This window comes from Diadema antillarum, unplaced genomic scaffold (assembly GCF_040938485.1).
Source record: "Diadema antillarum isolate AM-2024a unplaced genomic scaffold, OU_Dant_1.0 seq00001737_RagTag, whole genome shotgun sequence".
Taxonomy (NCBI): domain Eukaryota; kingdom Metazoa; phylum Echinodermata; class Echinoidea; order Diadematoida; family Diadematidae; genus Diadema; species Diadema antillarum.
Genome location: NW_027272421.1, coordinates 3159 through 29413, shown reverse-complemented (window position 1 = coordinate 29413; position 26255 = coordinate 3159). Strand labels below are relative to the sequence as shown.

The following is a 26255-nucleotide window of genomic DNA, read 5'->3' as shown; positions in this document are numbered from 1 at the left end:
TTGGAACTGGTTAATAGTGTAACATGGCTGTTTGTTTCAGCTTTCAAGGTTGAATGGTACGTACAATGTAGTAATGATTTTTGTAAAACAAAAATTTGAATGCAAATATTTCAGGGTGATACTGAATTATTTGTGTACCAGATGATGTTGATACAATATGTCTGTGCTGACCCTTGCTTTACTACATAGTTGTTGATTAAAAAACAAAAACAAATGAGTACCCAGAAAATCATTCTTTGACTCATGAGAAACCCTTTGTCTACTTTGTTATTCCTAGGAACCTTCACAGCATTCTCCACCTACACCACATGTTGTACACCCTGTTACTGAGTTCTCACAATTGATTGTATTGATGCATTCAAGATGTTGGTCGCCACTGAATTACGATTTATAATCTGAATCTCACACTTGGTTTATAAATGTGACTGCTGTTGTGATATATGGCTCAGACTAACTCTGACTGCAAAACAAGATAAGCATGTTTTCAATTACAGCTAACCCACGCATAGCATGTCCACCCACACAAATGATCTGTGAAAGACAAACCTTTGTTGCAGCATAGGTTGAGACTGCCTGTGTATTATACAATTGTTGTAGATATAGCTACAAATGCTAAATACAATGTAGCTTCCTTTCTGAATTTCCTGAAAATTTTATAGAAATGAATGAAGCCAAATAGGAAACAAAGGCAGTTTGTTTTGCAAGGTCATGTGGTGCAAACACAACTTTCTTTTACCTCATATCTGGAGCATTTGGTGTAGGCTTAAATTTTTTTAGTGCATATTGATGTGAAATAGTTTCCTTTCATAGCATGATACAACTGTATCAATTGGTTGTACTTGCACGCAGGGGTTATAGGCTTATACTGTAATGAATCATGACACTATCTGGAAAGGGCATTGCATAGTTCTTACCGGGAGTGGGATTAGTATCAGTGCTTTCCGTTGAAGGTGTACCACCCATTATATTAGCTTACCCTTTGAGCATACAGTGTTCATGATCATGACATTACAGTGCGCAGCTCATGTTACATATGACGCATATCGCCATAAGCCAACCATAGCCTTTTACTTTACGTGCACTGTACTGGCAGGGTCAAGCAAGGGAATGGAGTGCCATTGATGGTACTCACTGCCCCATCAACCAATTTAAGGGATGGTATAATAGTTTTGGTTGTGGTCCTAATAGAATTACTACCGCACCCACCTTTCATTTAGACCACTTTGATTTTTGATATCTCTACCATTTCTAAACAGATATTCAAAACCACTTACAAGATATGAAAGAGTGTACAATTGTAAGAGGAATTCAAAGTTTATTTGATGAAAATCAGTTTGAAATGACTGAGATATCCAAAAACAAAGTGGTCCCAATAAAAATGGGACCCACCTTTTATTAGGATCACAACCAAAACTACATTTGTATATAAACCATTGTGTGCCCAGATTCTTGTATGTTGTGTATAGCACCTTGAACTTGCCAAGCATCTTCATCAACATTCAGTATTTAATAACTGCACTTGACCTTGTTGTACAATACTGTTGATCGGACACGCAAGCCCACTCATATGTAATTATGTTCCCAAGTCCAACAGGAAAAATGTGATGACCCATAGGGATTAGGGGGATTAGGTAATCTCTATTGACAATGAGCTTCCTGACATCTGTGTCTGTCTGTGTGGAAGGAAGCATTCTTGGTGGGTGCCAATCAGTGAACGAAGCGTAGTACAACTTGTATTAATTGAAGGGTTAGTTAAAAGAGACTATATGGAATTTAGAGTTGAACTTGCGGTACAACACTCTATAAGCTGAAAGTGTTTGGTTTTATTTCATGCTTCATTTTCATTTTGCCTTTGTTTCAGTTCATTCTAGTTACTATTTTCAATAGCTTGTAGTCCTACCAGGCCCTGCCTAACCCTGTCTTTCCTACAACTTTATTTACAAAATAATTTCAAACACTGTATAAAGAAGCTCTCAATTGATTTACAGGTTTACCTTAGAATCTCTTTTTTGTTTTGTTAACTTTGTTTAATGCCTTTTTGTCCAGTTGCTCATTAATGATCACTTGTACCAATTGTACATTATGTGCAGTTACTTTCAAGAGATTTGTGATACATACATGTACACTATGTACATCCACGGTGCCCCGCAGCTTGTCAGGAAAACTGCATCAAACCAACAAACCAACACAACCTGTCACACTCATATTTCATAGTGCATGATGACAGTATAGCAGGTTTGAGCTCTGCTCTACTGTAAGATTCAACTGTACATTTTGGCTGTTCCTTCAGTGAAGCACACAAGTTGATTACATCAGAGGACAGTGATGTATAAACATGGGTAAAAGAAAGTCAAGCTTGGTCTTTATAATACAATGTACACTCCACAATGTATTGAAAGAAGTGAGCATACAGCTTGGTACAATTGTGGATCAATGTATGAGTATTATATGTATGGCCATACAATAAAGGTGTGTACACGTATCACAAGTCAGTATTAAACAAGTTTGATATTTGTATGCATTATATGCAGTGTACAAAGTTTTCCAAGATCTTGGTTTGTGTTGATTCTTCCAAGATCCCATCTCAGAGGTGGGTCGCAACTTTTCCCCTCTCCCTTCCCCTCCTTCATCTCCCTCCCTCCATCCCGCCCCTGTGCTCTTCTAGCCATCACAATCTCATCTCCAATATGATCTATTCCTCCAAGCTCCCACCCCCTCCCACTTGTGGGTCACAACCTATCCCCCTTCCCTTACCCCTCTCCCATCTTCCCCCTCCCCTCCCCCCTTTCCCAATTCCACCCCTGTACTCTTCCAGCTATCACCATGTCATCTCCAATATCACCCATTTTTTCAAGCCCCCATCCCCTCCCACTTGCGGGTCACAATCCTTTCCTCCTCCATTCCCCCATCCTTCCCCCTCCTCCACCTACCCCCTCCTCCACCTTCCTCCATCCCCCATCCCCCATCCCATTCCACCCCTGTACTCTTCCAGCTATCACCATCTCATCTCCAGTATCATCCATTCTTCCCAGCTCCCATTCCCTCCCACTTGTGGGTCACAACCCTTCTCCCTCCCTTACCCCTCCTCCATTGATCTTCTCCCTCCCCCTTCTCCGCATCCCACCACTGTACTCCTCCAGCCATCACCATCTCATCTCCAATATTATCCATTCTTCCCAGCTCCCATCCCCTCCCACCTGTAGGTCACAACCCCTCCCCCTTCCCTTACCCCTGTTCCATCTTCCCCATCCCCCCATCCTCCCATCCCACCACTGTACTCTTCCAGCCATCACCATCTCATCTCCTCATCCTCATCCTCATCCCGTCTTCCTCCTCTGTCCTTGGCTCGGGCTGTCGTCAGATGTTCATTTCTTGAAATGGTGCCTGCAGTAAATTGAAGGTCCTCGGAGATTGTGCGCAGTATTCCCCGATATATGCATTGCTAAAAGATGGGCTCACATGGCACCCCATACATACCCCCTTTTTTCCAGCCTGCACAGTTTCAGTGTTTTATCATCGCAGTGATTGACCGAAGAGACATCCATGATGAAATGCAACAAAAACTTCGACATTGCATTGATTATCAAGGCAGTTTTACTTTTGTTACTCATTTTGTAGTGCTCTGATCATTTGATTTTTTGTTTTATTTTTTGTTTCCTTTTTCATTTCATCCATAGTCCATGTACACGAAGTACACATTGTACAAGTAGTGTGATACAGCGGATTTTCCTTTGTTCAAAGTCTCTCTATTGTTCAAAGCCTCTATCTATTGCTTGACTAAAACAAGATTTGCTTGCAAACTGTCAAGATTTAGATTTCACCAACTGCATCTTTTTCCTTTATTTCCCCCAGTGACGATTTGGAAATTTAGATTTTGTTTGTCATCTTATCTTGTGCAAGACATAAATTTCTGTATTTATTTTTTTGTTCTGTTTAATTGGAAAATAAGATTTTTTTTTTTCAGGCAAAACATAGCGTGGTAAAATTTGGTTTTAAAGACAACTGTGAATTGCGGATGTCATAGGATACACCATGTTTTCCCACAATGCTCTAAAAACAAAGTCTTGTGTACAAATGTAGAACTTTGTTCAAGTTGTTTTAGAATGCTGGCTGCACACAGTGTGTCATCCCGTAGATTATTTGCTTTTTTGGGGGGTGTAATTGTGTGCCATTGTCAATTTTCAAGTGTAACTGAACTTTGAAGTCATTACATCTGTTGTTGAGCAATCATCCCTCATCATGAACAGTTTACCCAAACACTATGGTATGTATAATGTCAGTGGAAATACTGCCTTGATACAGATCAGAGTAGAACAAACCCAGATTTCAGTCATAGGCATGCTTATTGCTGCGTGAATTGTGACAGGAATGGAAAGCCAATGAAAATATGAGCTACGTAGCAGACATTGATGTACATCCATCAATCTATCAATCCATCTTTCTCAGAGTTCATTCATTCATCCCTTCATTCTCTGTCACTCATTTTATAAACATAGGAATTTTCAAGCTCGAGCAACAGAAATTACCGGTACATTTGGAGGACTTGATAGTAATTGGAGTAAAATATGATAGACTGTACTTTCTGGTCACAACATATATTTTTAAAGCCAAGTGAAAAGTTGTTTACATCAGATATTGCAGTTACAAGTTTTCAACAATGTTATGATGCAGCACACGGTAGGGATATTTGTATTGATGAAAGACACATTGAGGTGCGGTTTGCCCTGTGAATTTTGCACCAGTGCAGATGGTACTCTTTAAATACAACTGTGCTACATGTACATATAAATGTGTATTTGCCCCAAACACAAAAGTTTCTTGATGCACAGTGGTTGCATTATTTGTTCTGTGGCAAAATATCATAGAAAAAAGATGATATTGTCTGCCATTGCATGGTCCAGTTGATGTGGTGCATGAAGAAAGAATGGCTATTGTATTGGGAGATAGGAGCAGGGTATTTCACAAGCTGTCGAAGAGGTCTTTGCGTAGTTTGAGTTCCACTGCTATACAAAAGTGTTTTCTTCACAGTTGATCCTTGTAATCCTAACAGTAATGATAGCATGCATCAATACATCAACTGCTTGATATCAGAATATCAGTCTGCATATTTGTATACATTGTATACTGGACTTACAATGTATAGTCACTACTTTCAGTGTCTTTAATATGTTTGTATAATTTTATTATATTATATTTCAATGTGAATTATTGTATTGATACTGTGGAGGATAATTACTTGGTACACCACTGTTGTTATTGTAACGCAGAAATAATATATGTATTGATTTCTCATTGATTGATCACCGGTAGTATTTGATATTTTATGTGTGATATGGGTTGCAATAATGTAAACTCTAATATTGTTGTTTATTGCACCCCCATGTATGTGTCTAAACCTGCCATTCGCTTTTGAATGAAACGGTGGACCTGGTTCTTTTGTATACTGTACGTGTTACATGTTATTCTCACACTTTCTTGAACTTGAATAAAGTCATGATTAAACAGCAATTAGAAAGGAGATCCCTAATACTACCAGTACATTGGATCGAATGAAAGCAGTTAGATGTGTAGGAATACCAATTTGGAATAGTTTGAACTGAAAAGCAGATAACAATCAGAATTGTTGTGAAAAGTCAGTGGGGAAACATTAGATTGCTAATGCTGTATTTACGCAATGTCGGAGAATGGTCATGATAACTTGCTGTAGAACATAAATTGCTGGATTCCTCTGTGCTTTATAAGTTTTGTCTTAAATTATGTTTATGTGCTGCTGATGTCACATTCAAGAGCCCAAACAGCATCTGGTGGAAGCATCAGTACCAGCTACTCCTGTTGCTATGGCAGTATGACACTTCTGTGGTCAATAGCCTCGAGCTCTGTCGCCTTCTCTCGACTCCATTCTCGGTCTGCGACATTCTTCGTTTCACTTGCGTCTGCCATCTATTTTTTTTATCTGCGCCATCTCTCCTTTTAGATTCACTCCCTGTCCCTACAATGTACCTCCCTCTCTCTCTCTCTCTCTCTCTCGCTGTCTTTCTTTTGCCTATCTCTCGCTCTACTATATTATCTGAGCCTGTGAAAATAAGAGCCAATTTCGGCAACGTTCTATCACAACAAGGCCTCCGTCATCGGGTGCAAACTGTTCACACACTCCGGGTGCGAGTTTTGCGAGTTTTCTCGTGCGGCAGCAGCACTGGTTCGCGCCCCTTCAGCACAGTTCTATTGTAAACCGACCCCAAAAGTTGTAAGGGGTCTTGACGTTTTCTTTTTTTCCCCTTTTTATTTGGGGGGGGGGGGGGGGTGTGGGTATAAAGAATGAAGAGGATATGAAGGGGGAGGGGGCCTAGTCTCATGTTCTGTTGGTGCTAATTATCTTATCCCTTTGAAGTATTCTCTGGACCCCACCAGAATCCAATATTTCATAGACATTTTTTTTTTCAAAAACTTTTTCTTGAGTGTGTGTAAGAAGAGGCTTGAGGGCTTAGCAGCTTGATCAACATGTCTTGAGTCACGCTTTTTTGTCGTCTGCCGATTTGTTCGCGAACCTGCGTCCATCTACTATCTTCTTTCAGTACCTTGCCAGGAGTTGACGGTTACAGAGATTGAGAAGTGCTAATAGCTGTTTGCTGCACTTTTGCCTTTTGCCAATGTCTCCCCGGTTGACTCCTTGAGGGGGGTGAAAGAAGGAGCAGGGCTAGCTATTGAAATGCAATCACTGGTGTTTCAGCCCTGGTCTGCTAGGTGCAGCATTTGTTTCAGCCCGCGAGCATCAGCCACTAAGATTTTATGTCACTGCCGAAATATGAGATCATAAGGACTGAGGCTATAGAAAATAATTGTTTCTTGTACAAAGCAAACTTTATTCTTGTTCCTACAATATATTGAATTATTATTATTGTTAATATTATTGTTATTATTATTATCATTATTATTATTATTATTATTATTATTATTATTATTATTATTATTATTATTATAGTATTATAATTATTATCATTGTTTTTTTGTTATTATTATTGATATTGTTATCATTATCATTAATTGTTATCGTTATTATTTAATCATTATCATCTATGACTCTTATATCCTTATTTGCAGAGGTGTATCATATCAGTACCAACTTTCTTGTGAATCTGTCATTTATCAATGCAAAATCTGCATTCACCATCGATTGTGAGTTTGTGCAGCAGGCTTTCCAATGTCATATACTGTAATATAGATGTTGAAATCGTTGGGGCATATAAATTTTCTATGTCTTTCACGCTACTTGTAGCTCGTATGTAGTATATTTTGTGTGTATTGCATACCAGAAAAATAATGTGAATGATGATGGAGAATTCACATTGAAAATTTATCCCAGATTCACACTCTTTTCTGCAGTATTGACATGCAGGCATCACAAATATCATTGTTAGTCAGCACAATTGATTCAACACATAAAATCTATCGATTGTTTCAACAGTAACATCCAGTGCTGAGAGCAGTTCAAACGTAATGCATAATTTGTTTGCCATGCGCCAGGTTGCACCATTTGTTTGATCTGTAGATCTGTGTCGATATATTTAAAAATATGATGCGTACAAAGGCATGGCAGACATGTGTCCGCAGCTTTGTCAGCAAAAACATTTAAGATTTCAAAAGTGAAACCCACAAAATATATTATATTGTCAAGTGGATTATAGTTTCATGATACGAAGCGAAATCAAAGTGTAGTCAAACGTTTGTTGGTCGGCTTAAGTTAGCCTGGCACAAAGTCCTTGCTGTTCAGACTTTTTCCCAGTTATCTCTCATGTCACTGTTTATGATAGCTTTTATTGATCATTATCTTTGTTTAAATGCATCCCTGTTTAATAGAGGTCACTGCCTTTCAGAAGTGCAAGGGGAGTAGGGGAGGGAGACCGGTATGAAAGATGGAAGTTCTTGGGGTGGGGGGAGAGGGTTTCCTTTATTTTCATTTTAATCTTGTCAGATTAGTAGAAAATAAATGTCAGTTCTTGATTATAAATGTCATTTGGAAACTAAAAAAGTGAGAAACTTTGACCTGATGTTATACATCTAGGATGTCGTAGTCACATTTTCACCAAAGGAAAAAAAAATGTAATGATTTCAGTCCAAGATCATTATCGCAATATCACTTTATGAGTTACACTTTATACACTGTATGTACACTTGTACTTATAATCAATGAATTCTGTGTCATTAGATATCAAGATGCAGTCACGTTGCATGGTATGTAATTTTGTAATTGTTTAATATGCATTGTTGTAAAGATATAAGGGTCAATGGTGGAGTGTCAGACAGGCTAAAACGTACAGTATAATGTGGTATGTGCATTGAGTTTGATGTGCTATCTGTCCTTGTAGGAACATGTCAATACTTGTAATACCGATTGGACTTTGGTATTGTTGTTTTTGTTTCATGAATGGTGACTTACAACCGCGGTCACACTCGCAGAATATCGTAACTTAGTTTAAAATCATGATCTTTAAGATCTTGAAGTTTTGCCAGTGTGACCGCAAACTTCCCATGAAACTTCTTGCGAAACTTGCCACTCAAAACTAGGGATATTCTTCCCCCCCCCCCCCGAAAAAAACCCAAACTTCTCAATCTTGTGCTAGTGTGAATGCGTGTAACTGAAACTTTATGAAGTTTGTTGTCCTGTGACCAGTCCACCACCTGTTTGCCGACTGTGCCTCTGAAATGCGTAGCCATTTTGATTTATAGGTTTGCATTGTTACATATCACATTAACTAGCCATCAGACGGTGTACTCTTTCTCCTTTCTTGCACACGGGCACTAGTGACCCTGAGTGACCCAAACTTCTCAATCCAAAAATTAAGAAGTTTGACTGCCAATGTGGACAGACGGACCAAAGATTGTGAAGACTTTGCGATCTTTAATAAAGTTCTCGATCTTTTGCCAGTGTGACTAAAGGCTAGAGTCCTATCAGTCCATGGCATCTTGACCACAATCCGAAAGTATATATATTTTTTTCTAGGTTAATGTTATCTATTTTACATTTACTTCCAGATCCATGCCTCCCTGGAGCTGTTTGGGCTGACCATCATAGCCTTTGGCCTGGGCCTCAAGATGAGATGGCTGGGGGTCAAGTCTTTCATCAAGCACAAGAGGACTCTGTTGAAAGTGAGTTGCTGTGGCTACAACCTTGCACTGGCTTGAGTGTCTCTGGCATTATTTATTCATAAATTTTTGTACGGTAATGGTGAGACCCTGTTGAGAGTTCAATGAACTGGCACTAGAGTTAAAAACATTATTGCAACAACAACAGCAGCAAAATCTTAAAAAGTAAATATACAACCCTTTTTTTATTATCAAGGTATAACAATACATTTAAAGTTTGTGAGACAATGTACTCGTAGTGTTCCTTTGTTGTTGCTTTTTTCCCTTTTTTTTAGCTTGCCAATGTGGATGGAGGTGTAGGAAGGAGCTAAAAAAGAAAATATTTTTGAATATTTGGTAATTGTTTTCCATAATATGTTGTAAATATTTTAAACCTGTCATGCATGCACAAATACTGTGATTAATTGTGTAATTGCTTGTCATCATTAATCTTATCACTCTTCATAGTTCTCCCCTCCTCCGTGATAAGGATAGCAGCAGTTATTGATAAATCTTACATCTTGTAATTCTAAACTTGACACTGCTGTGTTTACAGTAAATGGACTGAGGTTTATTAGAGAAGTATACAGTATTTCAATTTCCAACTCTGTTGAGAGGGAAACATCCACTCTAAATCCAGAGGTGATATTTATCTACTTCCACCACTCTCCAAAGGCAATGGTGCTCTTTGTGATGTACAGTGAGGCCGTGGTGGTCATCGCCCGGCAGCGGTCACACTTCCGGGTGACCAGGGCGCTGCGGCCGATATTTCTGGTGGACTGCCACTACTGTGGGGGAGTGAGAAGGTGATAATAACTTCCTTTATTTGAACTTTTTACGAACTTTTGTTTCATCCAAACTATCCCATTTCCACACTCTCTCGTTCTAGCAACTTTCTTGTCATGTTTGAATTTGATGACAATCTGCAAAGTAACTTTAAATATACTATACAAATGCATCTTTATATTTTGCTACTGTGTTCAATAATTGATGGGTTCCTGTGGGCATTATATGAGAGAGATCTAATCGTAGAGTTACAGCACTTTAAAGAAAAAGAAAGAACCCATGATGCTACCTTTTGTGAACATATTCTCCGCTGAAATAGTATTACTTGTCCAGCACTAGCCCTATCTTTGAATATACATTTGTAAGTGATATGTCTTCAAAAGATTTGTATTCTGAAACAAAAACAAAAAAGATGATCATTCATTTGTTGGAGATATTGCAAGATATACACTCTGAAACTTACATGACCACTTTAGATTTACTGATGGAAAGGGGCCCTTTGTACCTCAAAGCGATTGATACTCATTTGTGATATATTCCTTGACAGAAAATGGCCTGCTGAACTCTCAGGTGTCCATGAGAGTTCAGTAACTTTTTCCTTCTACAGGCATTTAGAAGACATCTTATGCCATGAAAAATTCTGAGAATAATGTTGATACTTTTCATCTCTATGTTGAATGAAATGTTTTGTTTGTTTAGGCCAAAATGCTACACATACCATTCCGGTTCCAACTTTGATTGGGATCAATGCTGTTTAAAGAGGGCAGTGTTTCAAACTTGCGCTTCTCATGCCTGACTGTGAAGTGACTTCCTCATTTGTTCTTGTTTTGTTTCTCTGTTTGTTTGTAATATCCCAGAGTTCTTCGCCAGATGATCCAGTCTCTACCGCCAATCATGGAGATGCTCTTTCTACTTGCATACTTCATGATCATATTCTCAATACTAGGCAAGTACCCTCAGTTTATAAAGCGACACTACTGCACATTTTCAAAGATGAGCATCCACCTGGGCCCCTTTGCATAAAATTGTGGTAACTCTATAGTCAATGGTATCTACCTTTAATAGCAACACTATTCCATGGCCAATCAGACCCACGAAATCTCTGATGGTTACCACTGATGGCAGAGTTGATTGTAAAGTTACCATCGATGATAGCTTTATGCAACAGGGCCCAGAAGCAGTGTATTGGAAAGTAAGACTTAGTAGCAGGTGTTGTCAGCCATGGTGTGCCAATACAACGTGTACTTCCATGAAGATGCAACTGTTTCTTTGATGGATATCTGTCTTTGGCCCTGTTTTAAGTTGGCCCACCATTAGGGTTTAGAGAGTGCTTTTTACCATACTCGATGAATCTACTGTATTTGTGCTGATAATATGTACAAATACCTGGGTATCGTGTACAAATTGTGGCAGCCATGTGACCACAGCTCTGCTAGCAAAGACAAGTAAGATTTCAGAATTGTTTGTTTGTTTGTTTTTATTGTTTTATATTCCACATTTCAACAAATAAACCATAAAGAGAAAAAAAATGCATGGGTGAATTGTCAAGTACAGTATTTAAGACAATAAAATGTGAAATATGAGGAATCTACATAAAAGCATTGCTTGTATGTTGTAGATTCCCAGATGCTGATATGAGATAAATTCTTACTTGATGTTTATAATTGAAAGGACTTACAATTTATGAATGAGGGAAATATACACATCGAAGAATATAAAAAAGAAAAAGAGAAGAAAAAGAAAACAATGTCTGCGGCACAAAACTTCCAGAGAGTTGCATGAATTGATACCCAGAATACATAAAATTTGTCATGTAGATTTATTATGAATTTAATTAGCCTGTGGAGGAGATTTTCTGGGTGAAGTTGATGATTTTTCTGGCAAACCCCTTTGGCAGCTGCCTTTCCTTTCTGCTTTTTGCCTAGTGTTTGATGTGTGATGCATGGGGTACTCTGGTATTACATACACAGACTGAAGACAGTGCACAAGCATGCAGATACACAGGACATTGCTTTTTTCGTGTGCATTGTTTTCTTGTAATGAGCTCAACTGTTTATTTATTTCTCTCTTCTTTTTTTTAATGTAGTGTAGTACTTCATTTGGCCTGTGCTGGTGTGTTTGTCAACCCTCCTGATAAAACATGTGCAACATTGAATTAGGTGGAAGCAAATATGTAATTGGCACAAACTGGACAGATGGCAATATTCATATTTGATTTATTTCTTGTGTTAAAGAGCTCTCCAATCAAGACGCAACAAGTTTTAATGGCCAACTGGCATTGCTGTGTTATCAATTTGTTTGAAAGTGAATCTCACATCCATTCATGTATCTATAAATATACACATAGCAATGAGCATACGCGTTCATTCACCAACTTGAAACCACTTTTCTTTTGCCCTCATTATCACATACTCTTGACTGTACATGCATGGTAGTACCACGGAATTGATTTCTTCTTTAATCCAATTAATTTCCAGTTTCACGATGCAAAGAGTTACAAGTTATAAAAGTATCATGTTGACACATGCAGTACAGTATATCAATCATATCATTCATTAAAATGACTTGTTACAATATGATTTCTTGCTCCCCCCCCAAAAAAAAAAAAAAAAACAACCCACAATTTTGGAACAATAAAGCAATGTGAAGTCTGGAATTAACAGTTCCACATGATACTACAACATTGTTTTCAGTTCACACTGGGCTGTATGATTGATATGAGCTGTATGTTTCTTGCTGCGTGCAATTTTGATTTATTTGTGTGTTTGTGTCAAAGGGTTTCGGGGAGAACGACCGCAATAAAATACTCAATAGATTACGGTGTGAAATCAAATTCATGTCATCCGACCCCTTTAATTGACTTCCGTCAGTGAAATGTGGGATCTTCTGTTCCCAGATTGTACAATCGCACCAAAAGCTCTCTTTCGGGCCCCCCCCAAACCCCCCCCCCCAAAAAAAAAACACAAAAAAAGAAAGAAAGAAAGGAGAAAACAAAAGCAGACTAAATTCTTCACCAGTTCTTATACCCTGCCAGCAATATCCCTAAGTAAAGCACATGCATTTCAATTCAGAGAATCCCCAGTGTACGAAGTCCCTACATATACATTGTACATGTATGCAATTCCATGATGCGGATAGCCGCTCGATGACTTCCCTTCGAGCAAAGCTGGATACTGGCGTTAGATAGCCGGTTCGTGCAAGGAGGCTGATGCCCGTTTCCAGCAGTGCATTGTGGTGTTGACAGGCATTATCAGTTGTGTTGTTGGATACACATTGTCGGCGGATTCGCGAGTACTGTAAAACAAGGAATGTTTGCGTGCATTTTAATTTCGCGAGAGCCAAGATTCACAAAATTAAAATGAACATGGAAGTTCCTGTCTACACTATCATGCATTGAATGTTAGAGGCAACTCGCGAAAATTTCATGCCCCGAAAAAGGCCGTCGGCTCCAATTCCCGAAAATTTCATGTCGCGAAAATATCGTGTTTTACAGTACAATATAGCTGTCTGGTTCGGAGGTGCCTGCCTGTGTCTGCGGCTGGACCTCTGATACTGGATGTCTGGACTGTATCCGACTCTGGATAGATCTCGGATATGTAGTGTCTGGATTGAATCTGACTCTGGATAATGGCTATAAAATGAAGCAAAGAATCTTTCCTCACAATACACATCTCACGGGGAATTCCTCATACTCAGTACTCTATCATATCCTTTTATCTACTCTCACTGTGCTGTTACAATGTAGAATACAGTCATCAAAACAGCACAACTCTTTATTTTCTTCAGGTTTCATATACTCTTATGGTGTTATGGAATCTAGTGCAGTGACTTCCACAAAGGGAGGTAATTATTGTTCACTTTTCATTTCGGTATACACCAGATCATCGGGTTATTTTCCCCCTTACATATGAACTAGCATCTTCATGTAATATGAATAACTGTACCAGTCAGCTATTATTGATGACACGGTTACTTTGGGTCTCTCTTTCGAACAAACCCTCACAAAGTGCCTAATACTTCAATACATACTCCTTTCTAGACAAGCTTATGCTGGCTACTGTTCATTTCCTATGCATAAAATCTACTCTCTACCACTTTAGTACTATTAAGGGAGCATAATTTCACGAAACAAAACATACCTACATGTAACACTAGTTTCTGGATCGATTTAAAACAATTCTTCATCGATCTTTGTGTGTGTATTGTACTGTATAAGCTGTTATTTTCGTGAGGGTTTGATTTTTGCGAATTTCGCGAATCACAGTTGGATTGCGAATTTAACAACACCCGAAAATGTCTCCATGCACTGTGTTAATAGTGGAGCATTAACGTAATCGTCAAACAACATTGCGCGAAAATGTCTCTGACCTCGTTATTTGCGGAAATATCTGTACGCAAAAATAACAGCGTATACAGCACTTATTACCTATGAGTATCAGGCTAAGAGAACAATGGAGCAGCCACACGATACCAAGGGATTATCATTACAGCCACAAGGAAAACCCTGTCCTTTCTCCTACTCAATGACTGTGCCTTTTGGTGTTCGCACTACAATACTTCTACACTAACATAAGATTATTAAAACTTACTCACTACCAGGCCAACATTCTTTCTGGCTCAGTTATCATCCCGTACGTTGCAAACACTAATACTGTGAGACTTATATTCTCCTTCTCTGCACTCATCTGTGATCTGTTATCAATCTGGAAATGTTTGCAAACTTACAGCTTCTTCGTCACTTTTACTTTTCATGAGGTTAGGCAGGCGGTGTCCATGGGGATAGCACCAAGCATCGCAGCCAAATATCTTCGGGATGGTCAGGCTCTGCTCTTTAGTGCTTCAACCTGTCCCCAGCAACCTCTCGCCAGCACTGCTCAAATGCAACTCCTCACTCTCACTCATGTGCTTCTGTACAACCGTGCCCTAACCTCACAGTCCTGCGTAATATTCAAATTATATTCAAATTTTGCCCCAAAATATTTGTCTCTCTCAAGTACATCCTCTATTTGTAACCAAACAAAATCTACCCACACACAAATGCCGGGTTTCCTTTGACTGTGTGTTAGTGTGTGTGTTAGTGTGTGTGTGTGTGTGTGTGTGTACATCAGTAATGTCACGCTTGAAAACTTATTCACTCTTTTGACTGAGATGCAGTTTGTGATATATTCTTACCTATCTTCCATGCACTGTTTACATCTTTCTTTCAGGATTCTACTTATTTGTTACAGTTGAGGATGACATCTATTTCCAGACGCTGCAGGACAGCTTCGTAAATCTCTTTGTTTTAATGACAACGGCAAAGTAAGTGGAATGGCTTTGATTGGGGTTGATGTCCTGTGAATATGATAAAATTTCAGTGATGTATTTATGTAATTCTGGTATGTATGTGTATTGTAATCAGTTGCTTCATCCATGGCATTATAAATGTCTGTGAGGAATATACAGTGTTGTATTGCATATGATAGGTACTGTGCTAAGTATAATAATTGTAGAAATTGCACTGAAAGTCTAAGAATATCTTAATTGTTAATGGAAATGTACAGAGTAATAAGTTTTGAAATTTAGTAAACTGATATGATAATGTTGAGGATCATATTGTCTATGGGTATAATTAGTGTAGTACAATTTTGTTGCAGGGCAATTGCTACTTTCACAGCAGTGATAACCCTTGAAGTTGTCAATCCATGCATTACTAGAGCTCTTTTGTGTAGGCCTATTTAAGAGGAAATGATTGCCCTAGAGAATTTATCAGAACAAAACTGGGATCCCCATTTTCTTTCATTTTATTATTATTTTTTTTTGTGTGTGTGTGTGAATGTGCTGAACCAATCTAGAAAGGTACAAATATTGCTTATTTTTTTCCTGTCCAATTGATTCTTTACAGCTTTCCAGATGTCATGATGCCGGCTTACAACCACAACCCGCTCTCTGCAATCTTCTTTATCGTCTTTCTCGTTCTCGAGCTCTACTTCCTCATAAACCTGGTGAGTGTGTGTGCGATATATGAGAGAGAAAATTCGGTGAACTCTTGCAAACAACTGTAACGAAAGAAAGCCTGTCAAACATACTGTAAAAAGAAGTTTTTTTTGCAGCATGAAATTTTTCACGAATTGGAGCTGATGGCTATTTTCGGTGCATGAATTTTTTCTTTCTTTTTTTGTATATGAGAAAGGTGAAAAAAAAAAATAACCAAAGCAAGCTCACTAACTGGACATTGGGTCAAAGTTGTATTCCGTGAAATGGGATAAAAGCAGTGGGTTCCCATGATTAATGAATATGCACATTACTGCAAGTAATATTTCTCTGCTACAATGATAAAGGCTGAAAAAAAAAAACAACAGTAATATTTAAGCAGAGACAAAGTCAATGACCCATAGAGTTACTCCATTAATGTCAGTTTCAAGACTAAAGTTTGTCAGATGCTAGTTTAGTGTGTTTGAGAATAGTTATCTAAAATCAAAAAGCCACCGACAGCATCTTTTTTTTTTTTAAATGATAGAGATACATGTAGTTGTACACAGTTGTGGTAGAATCTCCCTAATATGAGCATACACGTATAAGAGATCTCAATTTTAAATGAACTCTTCCAAAATGAAAGACAGAATGTGAAATTGATGTCAGAATTGCAAGCTCAGTACTTGGAAGCAGAACCAGGACAATATTTGCAAGAGTTCAAAAGTGAAACGTAGCTGTCAAACAAGCATGATACCAAGAGGAAACGGGACTGGTCCATTGTGGGAGGTTTAGTCATGATTCTATTTCACCGTGCCAGACCCCAAGAGAAGGATCTTGAAGAGAAGAAATGAGATCCGCTAAAAAAAAGATGGGGGGAAGGGGAACCTGCCAGCAAAAATTATTCCAGGTATGCCCTCAGGTTATTGTTGAGCAATCACTTTTTCTTTATATCTCTTTTTTTTTTATTTGAGACCGCAGTAACAAAGGGTGATGACAAATTGATACCATCTGAAGCACATGCAGTTTCCTCCTCTTGCGATACAGTGTAGGTATCAGAGGGACTGTTAAGCACTTGATATGAGGTGCAGAGGAGTGGGTTTATTCGCAAGGGTAGTTTATATATTGGCTGTCAGGGCTTACTTTAAAGAGAGGGAGGGGGAGGGGTGCTATTGTAGTGACATTGCTGTACCAGGAAATGGAAGACAGGGGCAGACAATTTTGAGCAGGTGTAGAGCGGGGGATTGGGCAGGATGTGTCTTCGCGGTGCAAGTGCAATCGGGGGATGCCCCCCACTCGTTTGCACTTTTGTATTAACCATTTAGGAATGTTTGGACAGGATGTGGAAATGTCCTATGAGTGAATGAAATCTCTTGGAGATTGGACATACAGCATTTTAGAGAGCAAATCAGCTTTATCATTATGTCTTTGTTGTTGTTTTTTTTTTAATACTTAAGCATGAAATATACGAAAAACTTCAATTTCCCCCTGTTCTGAACCATGCCATGATTTGCTCTGATCTGGTTCATTTTATATTTCTGCATAATGCAAGTCTGTGCTGTCAATGTGCAATGTGCAAACATGTCAAAAATGTTGTTGTTAAACAAGTAAGAAGCTTTTCATTAAAAAAGAGCACACTATTAAAAACATGAAGAAGTTAACCTACAATTGTATGTGCACCTCGTACTGATAGCAGATCAATTCAAGACACAGAAAAGTTTTATTGTAAGCCTTTTGAAGTTTAAACTATGTTTTTTATAATCGATGAATATTACATACAGGATTGAATCGTTGACGCTTCAACAATACAATAACCGTATATCTGTAGAAAAGTATTGAAGGGCTATAAAAGATTGTGGTACATCTTGAATCGTCTAGGATTGTCACAAGTTGTGTGTGTGTGTGTGTGTGTGTGCGGGGGGGGGGGGGGGATTGGAAATTTTGAAACAAGCAGACTTTGTATTGTCAAGCAAAGAAGAGGTTGGCTACCAGTCTTTCCTCTGATGTTCTTCCAGTTTCAAGAGGCATGATATTTAATCATGTATTCGGTTGTTGATTTTTACTCATCTGTAGCTACTGGCTGTCGTCTATGACACTTTCACTGGAATAGAGAAGAACAAGTTCAAGAAGCTGATGCTGCACAAGAGAATAGCAACCAGCAAAGCCTTCAGGCTCCTGTGCAGTAGAAGAGTAAGTCATAACCACCATCATTTTACCTCAACTTGCCGATTTCTCACCAGTAGCTCCACCAGTGATGTTATCCTCAGTGGTACCATCACTGGTGCTCTCACCAGTGGTATGTATCACAATGAATGTTCTGAACAATGGTACCACCACTGGCTTTCTCATCAATAGCATCACTCTTGATGTTCTCACCAATGGTACCATGATTTATATCGCCTTCACCATTCATCTTATCAGTGGCACCACCATTTGTGTTCTGATCAGTGGTACCACTAATGGTGTTTTCCTAATAATGCATGGTACCACTGTTTTTGTCCTCATCAACAGTGCCACCATTTATGTTTTCATCAATTGTACCACCATTAGTGTTTTCATTAATAATACCACCATTACTGTTTTCACTAATGGTACCACCAGTGGTGTTTTTGTCAGTTGGACCACCATCTATATTTAACATAGTGTTCTCTCCACCGGTACCACATTCAATCCAGTGCATTACATTTTAGAAGCACCCTAAGATTGGCCAAGTATCATAAAGGACAATTAATGGGAGAGATACATACAGGTGTATGTTCAAGATGTTACGGATTGTGTTTTCATGTTCTCTCAAAGAAAATGACAGGGAAAATTGAGATATATGTCATAGATTCTTCTGACAGATGCATGAGGTACTGTAGTTTTACTTGAAAACATAGTCTTCAAGACAGCTTTCCTGAAGTAATGTGTAAGTTGACTTCTACCGAGCTAGTGTGGCACTTACACGAAAGATTTTGCACAAGAGATCTGCTTGCTACAAACATTACTCTGATCGCTTGTCATCAGATGTCGTAACCGTGATTATTGGGACTTATTTGATGCGATTTGTCGAATCCCCTTTGTATTGCTGGAATCGTGGATCATCTCATAGATTGTAGCAGAAAGCGCGTATAGTGATGAAGAAAAACACGAGGAGAGTCTTCCAGACTCTCTCTTCGGCGCGGTATCCCTCGCACTTGTCTTCCGCGATACATCGTCAGACGTAATTGCATTAAGACGAGGCGCTCTCGAGTTACGACTGTCTCATTTCCTAAGTTTAGCCGCTGCGCTTATCCCCTCCGATGCGACGGCTGACGGACGGGAGCGGGGAATGATCGGCGGTGATCTGACTCCTCATCAGTGGCAGATTATGACGAGCCTCTTTGCAAGAGCGCTGGTATCGGGTGGCGTCCTTAAAGTGCGATGCCACAACCCGTTCAAGTTGGTCTCGATATGAAAGGGAGTCAAAATCAGACATAGAGAATGGTAGAGGTTTCACCAAAATTGGACCTAAGACAAGAAAGTTGAGGAACTTTTATTAAAGTTTCATACACATTATGAAACAGTGAGTGATATTAGGCACAACCGCATTTGCAAGTGGAAGATGTGACAATGTCAGCATCTAGAGTCTACTATTGACCTACTACAGCACATAAGTCTTCAATAAATGTCTGTTTTTTTGACATGAAATCACCAGAGGATAAGTGACATCCTTGATTCCAATTCATGAAGTCTTATCATAACCTGGTAACAAGGAGTCCTAATAGGAGGACAAAGTTTTGCAGAAGTTGGCTATTAAAGGAATTTGGCAAAAGCATGAGTATATGGTAATTTTTTTTTTTAAATGTATAAATCAGTCTATCCAAGTTTTATCATTCACAAAGAGCTACACCATATACTATCTCTTCAATACTGACTCCTCTCTGCCAAGATTATTCTATTTATTTATGTTCATACTCCTATCATGATCACATGCGAAAAATGTACATATATTCCAGGAGACATGAAAGTGTATGAAAGTACGAGCTTAAGATATAAAGTCAACTGCTATAAATTGAAGATTTGGTGATCAGAACACCAGCAGGTTGTTTTTCATGAACAAACAAATTATTACAGTTGAACCGATCCCACACATCATCCATGTGTGCGTCTTGATAATCTTGTCATACTTTCTGTGCTTCCAGTAAACACTGATGAAAGATACTTCAGATTGCAGCGTACTGTGTAAGCTATTAGTTTTGCGAGGGTTTAATTTTCGAGAATTTTGTGAATCACTGTTGGACCGCGAATGTAACAACACGCGAAAATGTTGCCATGCGCTATAGGCTACCAGTGCACTTGCAAACCTCAGTGTCACTTCGCGAAAGCAACATCTCGCGAAAATGCCTGTCACCTGCTCATCAGCGAAAATATCTGTGCGCGAAAATAACAGCTTATACAGTACGACAGTAGCTAATCCTGTTAGGAACACTGCTGATCCCGTGCAAATCGCTGGCTCATGAAAGAAAACGATTCAAAGACTCACAGGAATCACGCATATCTTGATCATGCCAGTGCCAGTACTGTAATATATTCATGTAAAGCATCTTGTCAGGGGCGATGAAATCAACCAACATGTTATTTTCCCATACAGTAGACTCCTTTTTACAAAGTGCTTGGTCCTGGCAGTTTTGCTATATCGAAATTTCGTTATAACTGAACAAATAAACGATAAAAAAAACATAGAGTAGATAATGTTACAGCCTGAATTCTTATTTCATTATAACTGGAATTCGCTATAACAATGCTATAACAATAACGGGAGTGCATTGTATTCCAATGTAACTTCAACAGCACTTTTATGTTGTTATTCCCCCCCCCCTCCTTTGCTCTGCCCTTGAGATGCTATGGCCAACTCTAGCATTATTCCTGCAACTTAACCCCATGCCTAGCAAAATTTTGATTTTCCCAATAGAATTTTTGTAGGAGTTTGTTGGCTTAAATCACCTGTAATATATGGTTGATAACATCATACAGTTGTACCTTAGTGGGTACATTTGCACTCTGTACTTTGGTCTCATATATGTGTACACACTCTAGGTCGTTGAACTTCAGCAGGCTTTCTTTGACACAGCTACCTCGTGCCTGATGATATGATTTTTTTTTCCCCCTTGGCTTTTTGCCGAGTACTTTGTTCTAAAACAGGCCTATATGGATAGGTCAGTGTTTCCATACACAGTCGAGATTAACCAGTCAGTAGGTTTGAAGATCCAGAGTATTAGATATGCCATATCAAATGTAGGAGATACATAATATGCTCACTTCGCAATACTGGGAAATCTTTACTGAATTTCCAGCAATCAGAGACAGGGTATAGAAAACAAAATAAAAACAGAACAAAACAGAAATGAAAACAGCTGCAGCAACAGCAAAGTACCCCCCCCCCAAAAAAAAAAAAAAAAATTCACACACAAATATACAGACAGTTTACAAAACATACATACACACTGATCCCATAACGACACATCCAATTTTCACCCACCAATCACGAAATCGGTGGTTGTCAAGGCATGCTGCTGATCCCGCGTTAATCCTGGCACTCGTTCGAGACACTCGGGGGATGCATAGAAGCACTGTGAGAGCGTCGACAGCGGTGAAAAAGATCGGTGAAGGGCGTGTCATCACCGCAAAGCATCCCTATCCCATCACATATCTCTCTACTGGCTTTCTTGTCCCCCTTCCCCCCCCCCCCCCCCCACGTCACTCAGTGCCACCCATTAAAGTGACTTTAAAACCCCCTTTGGATTCCGCCATTAAGGGATTTGAACAATCACAGCAGGCTCACAACTAATAGGGCATACGGCAAACATTTGGCTTTGGGCTTTCAAGGTATTTGGCAAACAAATCACTTTCTTTTTCTCTTTTTTTTTTTCACTCTCATCTCCTTTTCTAGAGAGACATAGAATGAAGATGTCTGTGGATATGGGATGTATCACCAGGTTTGCCATTGAAGGCCATTCAACAAATTTTCAATTTTCTAGCATAATGAAAGAGCACTTGAGGTTTATCATACCTCTTTCAGAAAGTTGGAGGAATGATATTATCAGTAAATAACCTATGTTACGAATGTGCACTTTTCTTTTATAGAAACAGTGAAATTTGGGGAAATTCTCTTTGTATATATTGTTGCGATATTGTGATGTCACAAATTGTTGAAGTCTTCTTATCAAGCAATAACAGCACATACATTTATCCAACACTTTTGAATTCGTGACCTTTGAGCAGATCACACGATTTTCTTCAAATTTCAGTGATGTCTATTACTAGTGTCACTGCATTCACTGAATCCATGTGTACATTTGAGGTAAAGTCCCCTTTCAATGTTTGTTGCCAGTGTCAAGCTCTGCAAGTAGGCAAAATCTCACCTTGTAGTACAGTGGAGTGGACTCTTACTAACTTAGCATTGGGCTGGAGAAACCACTTTGTCACTCTGGTATTTTGTGATCTCAAGGGCGGTTTAAAAAACAATGAAGCTCAAGGAAATTTTGTACTAAGGGGCAAAACAAAAACTACCTTAACTCTTTATGTGCCATGTTCGCACGTCCCACTCAGTCGACGGCGTGCCAACTTCGCATATTCCGCTCAAATGCACCGATCCGCTTAGACTGATCCATAAATCGCCTAATCCCGCGGTACAATGAAAGCTTTTCTCTCGCTTTTGTTCCTTTTACATACAGCTTGCATTCTATGTGGTGACTGACTATCAAGTGGTGTTCCCAACTAAATTTGCGTGTAAATTCTCAGTTTCTCTCACGGTTTCATGTGCAAAAGTCATGCCTTTACAGTAGTGTAGCAACTGGTCATTAAAAAAAAATGAATAGAAATAGATTTGTCATGCAATTTATATCAAAGCAAACCTTGGCATTCCTCGTCAACTTTGCTCAAGATTTTGTCCAGCTTAACAGAAATTTGTAGAAGTTATATAGATTGGAAAACAGAATTCATTCTCAAAGCATGACTACCTTTGTGTCTGAGAATAACGTGGCACACAGGGGGTTTCCACCATGGCACATAAAGAGTTAATGATCATGAGCGTCTATCATTGGGTTGTGTTTGATGAGAGTCGTCAGTAACAGTCGTCTCCAGTATAGATTCTTTGGCTTTGTGTGTACTTTACGTACATAGAGAGATCAGTGATAAAGCTGTATGCTAACGGGGATTCTCGGAATATATCCGAATAGGGCCAGCCTTTCCATGCCGTCAAACCCCCGTTTGAGGCGAGACCCCATCGCCAAACGAAGCTAATGGGGTGCTATACCCCCCTAACGATTTGTTGTTTGAGAGTTGGGAGTTGATGTACTTGCCCACTGCAAAATAACTTTCTACTCAGGCGTGGCAAACCTGGAGGCCAAGCCAGGGTTTAATGACCGCAACGGCTGTCATATTACGTAAGAGCATGATAAGGATATCTGCCTGTGGCAGACCATTCAAAGTGCACTCAATTTTCTCTATTCTTTCTAAAATTTTAGATTTTATATTCTATTGAGAAATTCTATAGTCATCCGTTTTGAATTCTTAACGAAAAAATTTGACCCATAAATAACGAAAATACAGGAATAAGAAGGAGAGCATTGTAAAAGTTTGTCGACACACACACGCACCATGGAGCTACATAGCCCATGCCAAAACCAAAACAATCTCCTCCTATTGCGGGTATGAATAACAGTGGTCATCTATAAATGTTGCCTCACCTTTGAAAGTTACACAATGATTTTCTCTCACTTTAAAAAAAAAAATTTTCTCTCATTCAGCATCCAGGTAAAGTGACCTTCCCTCACTTTGAAGGGGTTCTGAAGTACTACGCACCGCGCAAAAGCAAACGGGATGTCCTCCTCATGTTCAAGACCTTAAATACGAGTGGCACAGGGAAACTGGACCTGCAGGTGAGCACGAGAAAGCGCTATATGTCGTATCGGTATTGTTTTGTTGCAGTATACTTTTTATTTCAGTTTAATGAAATGATGTAAAATGTAATTTGTAATACTGTATATGCCATATATATCGTCAGGTCTCTATTTTCACCAATTTTTGTGAGTCTGGCGCTATTCGTGAATTCAGCAACACATGAAAATATTATCTCTGATGGGGACATGTATGCGATGTGCGCGAGTACGATTTTCTCCATTCATTGCCATACTCCATGATCATGAAGCTATTACCACTTGTGACATTCTCAGGAAGTCCTGATTTAAAAAAAAATTCTGACTCATTATTAAGAAATAAGGTATACATGGTAATTCAAGGACGAATTTGTTCCGAGATGAGAGACTTTTGTATACTATGCGACGCAAACGTTTCGCCATCAAGTCCTGCACGCCACGTTTTTGTGGTTGTTTGTGATACACTTGGAAAGTTAGAATTCCTGTTTTCCCTCAAATTGACAAATTTCTGTAATTATTTTCCAATTTTGTGCAGCTTGAATGAAAAAAAAAAAATCAGGTGGATCTATGTAATCATTTTCCAGTATGAGATATGCAAATTAATTCAGAGTTGCCAATGCAGCGATGAGGAAATGATAATTTCTGCACCAAAATTACTCCCAGGACTTGCTCGGGTTAAAAGATTGTAGGCATATCATATATGAAAAACTTACCAAGTATCCTAGCAACATCCGCCCCCCCTTAATCAGTGATGCCTATCTTCTCCCGCATCCCTTCTTCATCACAGGAGTTCCATAACATCTTTGAGGTGTCCCGGCTGAAGTGGAAATCAGAGAAGGAGCAGCGGCTGTGGTTCGAGTCCCTCCTCAGCCCCCTGGATCTCCCCTTCAGGCTCCTCCAGCGCATGGTCATGTCAAGAATATTTGCCGCCATTGTCTGTAAGTCCTAAAGTCTCATTATACCCCTCCCCCACCCCAAAAAAAACCCCAACAACAGCAACTCCAAAACAGACAAACAAAGAAACAACAAAACAGAAGAGCAAAAAAACAAAACAGAATAAAACAAAATAAAACGAACGAAACAAAACAATCAACCTCACCCCCCCAAAAAAAAAGAAAAAAAGAAAGAAAAAGAAACACAAAAATTAAAACTCCCACACCTTCTGAAAGATTGCAGGCTGGCTTTCCTAACTCTATTAAAGGTCTTTTTAAGTCACCAAGTACTTTGATGGTCTTGGGAAAAGACTAATCTGTGCACACAAAATCACATCTGTGTGAATTGTCATTAGTCTCTGCTCAAGACTAATGTACAAAACACAAACTCCAAATTCTTCAGATTGTGGAGAGCCAATCCAGTTATTAGTGCCTTGAACATATGGGTACGCATTTTTCTCTCCTAAACTGAGGAATCAGTATCAAATGTAAATGCAGATAGAAAATCAAGACCTGCCACGTATCTTTGATGCTGTAGAACTGCTTCGTCAAGTTCTGAGAAAAGAAAATATACAATAAGCCTACCTACTTTGGAAATTATCCACACCTATTGTTGAGATATAATACTCGTACATGTATCTTTCTAATACGTAGCTCTCTGGTCTACCTCTTTGATTATGATTTGGTATTAAATGTCAGCAACCTTGACAATGAATATGAATTGGGTATGCCAGTGGGTGCTGCTGGATTTGTGGCAGGTCGTTGGCATTCCAAATCTCATTTTTCAACGGGTGAGCATTTGCCGTTATTGATACGGGTGTGCACACAGGGTATGTACAGCAACAATAACCGGACAGAACAAAATGTTGGTTTAACCCATCAACTCCCGAGGTAATTTGCTGCAAAAGTGATCGTCTTGTCTTCAGTGTGTGATGGCAGTGCTGAATTTGACTCCATATCCTCTATTAAAGAAAGATTAGATGGAATTTGTTAAAGTTTATTAAATCAGCACATTAAACGAACCAACAACAACAACGACCAAATTTACCAATTTTTTAGACATTACCATGACTTGTAACCTTCTCACTTGTATCATCAATTTAAAGATAAGTTGGTGAATTTAACAATTTTTAGGTCGTTGGAGGATTATGTAATTGTGTTTGACTCAAAATAAGGGGTAAATTGTTTAAGAGGAGAAGTGTTCATTCAGCCATTTGAAAAACTAGCAATGAATGATGAAAATTAATTCTAATCTTCTCAGATGTGTTGCCAACTTTGAAAGATAAGTTATTGCATTTAACAGTGTTAATTTTTGATAAATTTTGATAAATCTGCAAATGAGATTAGCAATTTTATACGACCTGCATTCACGGTCAAATGAAAGATTTTTCATTTTTCATTTTGCCTTGTGAAAAACTAAGAATGAATGATGAAAATTATAATAGAAAAATATGACACCAACCCACACAGATATGAGAATTATTGGTATCTGACACCTCATGGATGAATTAAGCCTGTCTGTCCCATTTTGCCAACCAGTCGTAGAAGAGACTGGAACCAATTGTAC

General features: G+C 38.9%; 1 protein-coding gene across 1 annotated transcript in view; it reads left to right on the top strand.

Moving 5' to 3' along the window:
* LOC139711939 (two pore calcium channel protein 1-like) overlaps positions 1-24694 on the top strand; it is a gene marked incomplete at its 3' end in the record, with an annotated part of 28906 nt that extends 4212 nt beyond the window's left edge. The window contains exons 3-10 of the mRNA XM_071623787.1: positions 9031-9144; positions 9796-9926; positions 10764-10852; positions 15114-15207; positions 15791-15890; positions 17932-18048; positions 23628-23759; positions 24544-24694. Of these exons, the coding sequence (XP_071479888.1) occupies positions 9031-9144; positions 9796-9926; positions 10764-10852; positions 15114-15207; positions 15791-15890; positions 17932-18048; positions 23628-23759; positions 24544-24694 (928 nt within the window). The remainder of the gene's footprint in view (positions 1-9030; positions 9145-9795; positions 9927-10763; positions 10853-15113; positions 15208-15790; positions 15891-17931; positions 18049-23627; positions 23760-24543) is intronic.
* Positions 24695-26255: the final 1561 nt, after the last annotated feature.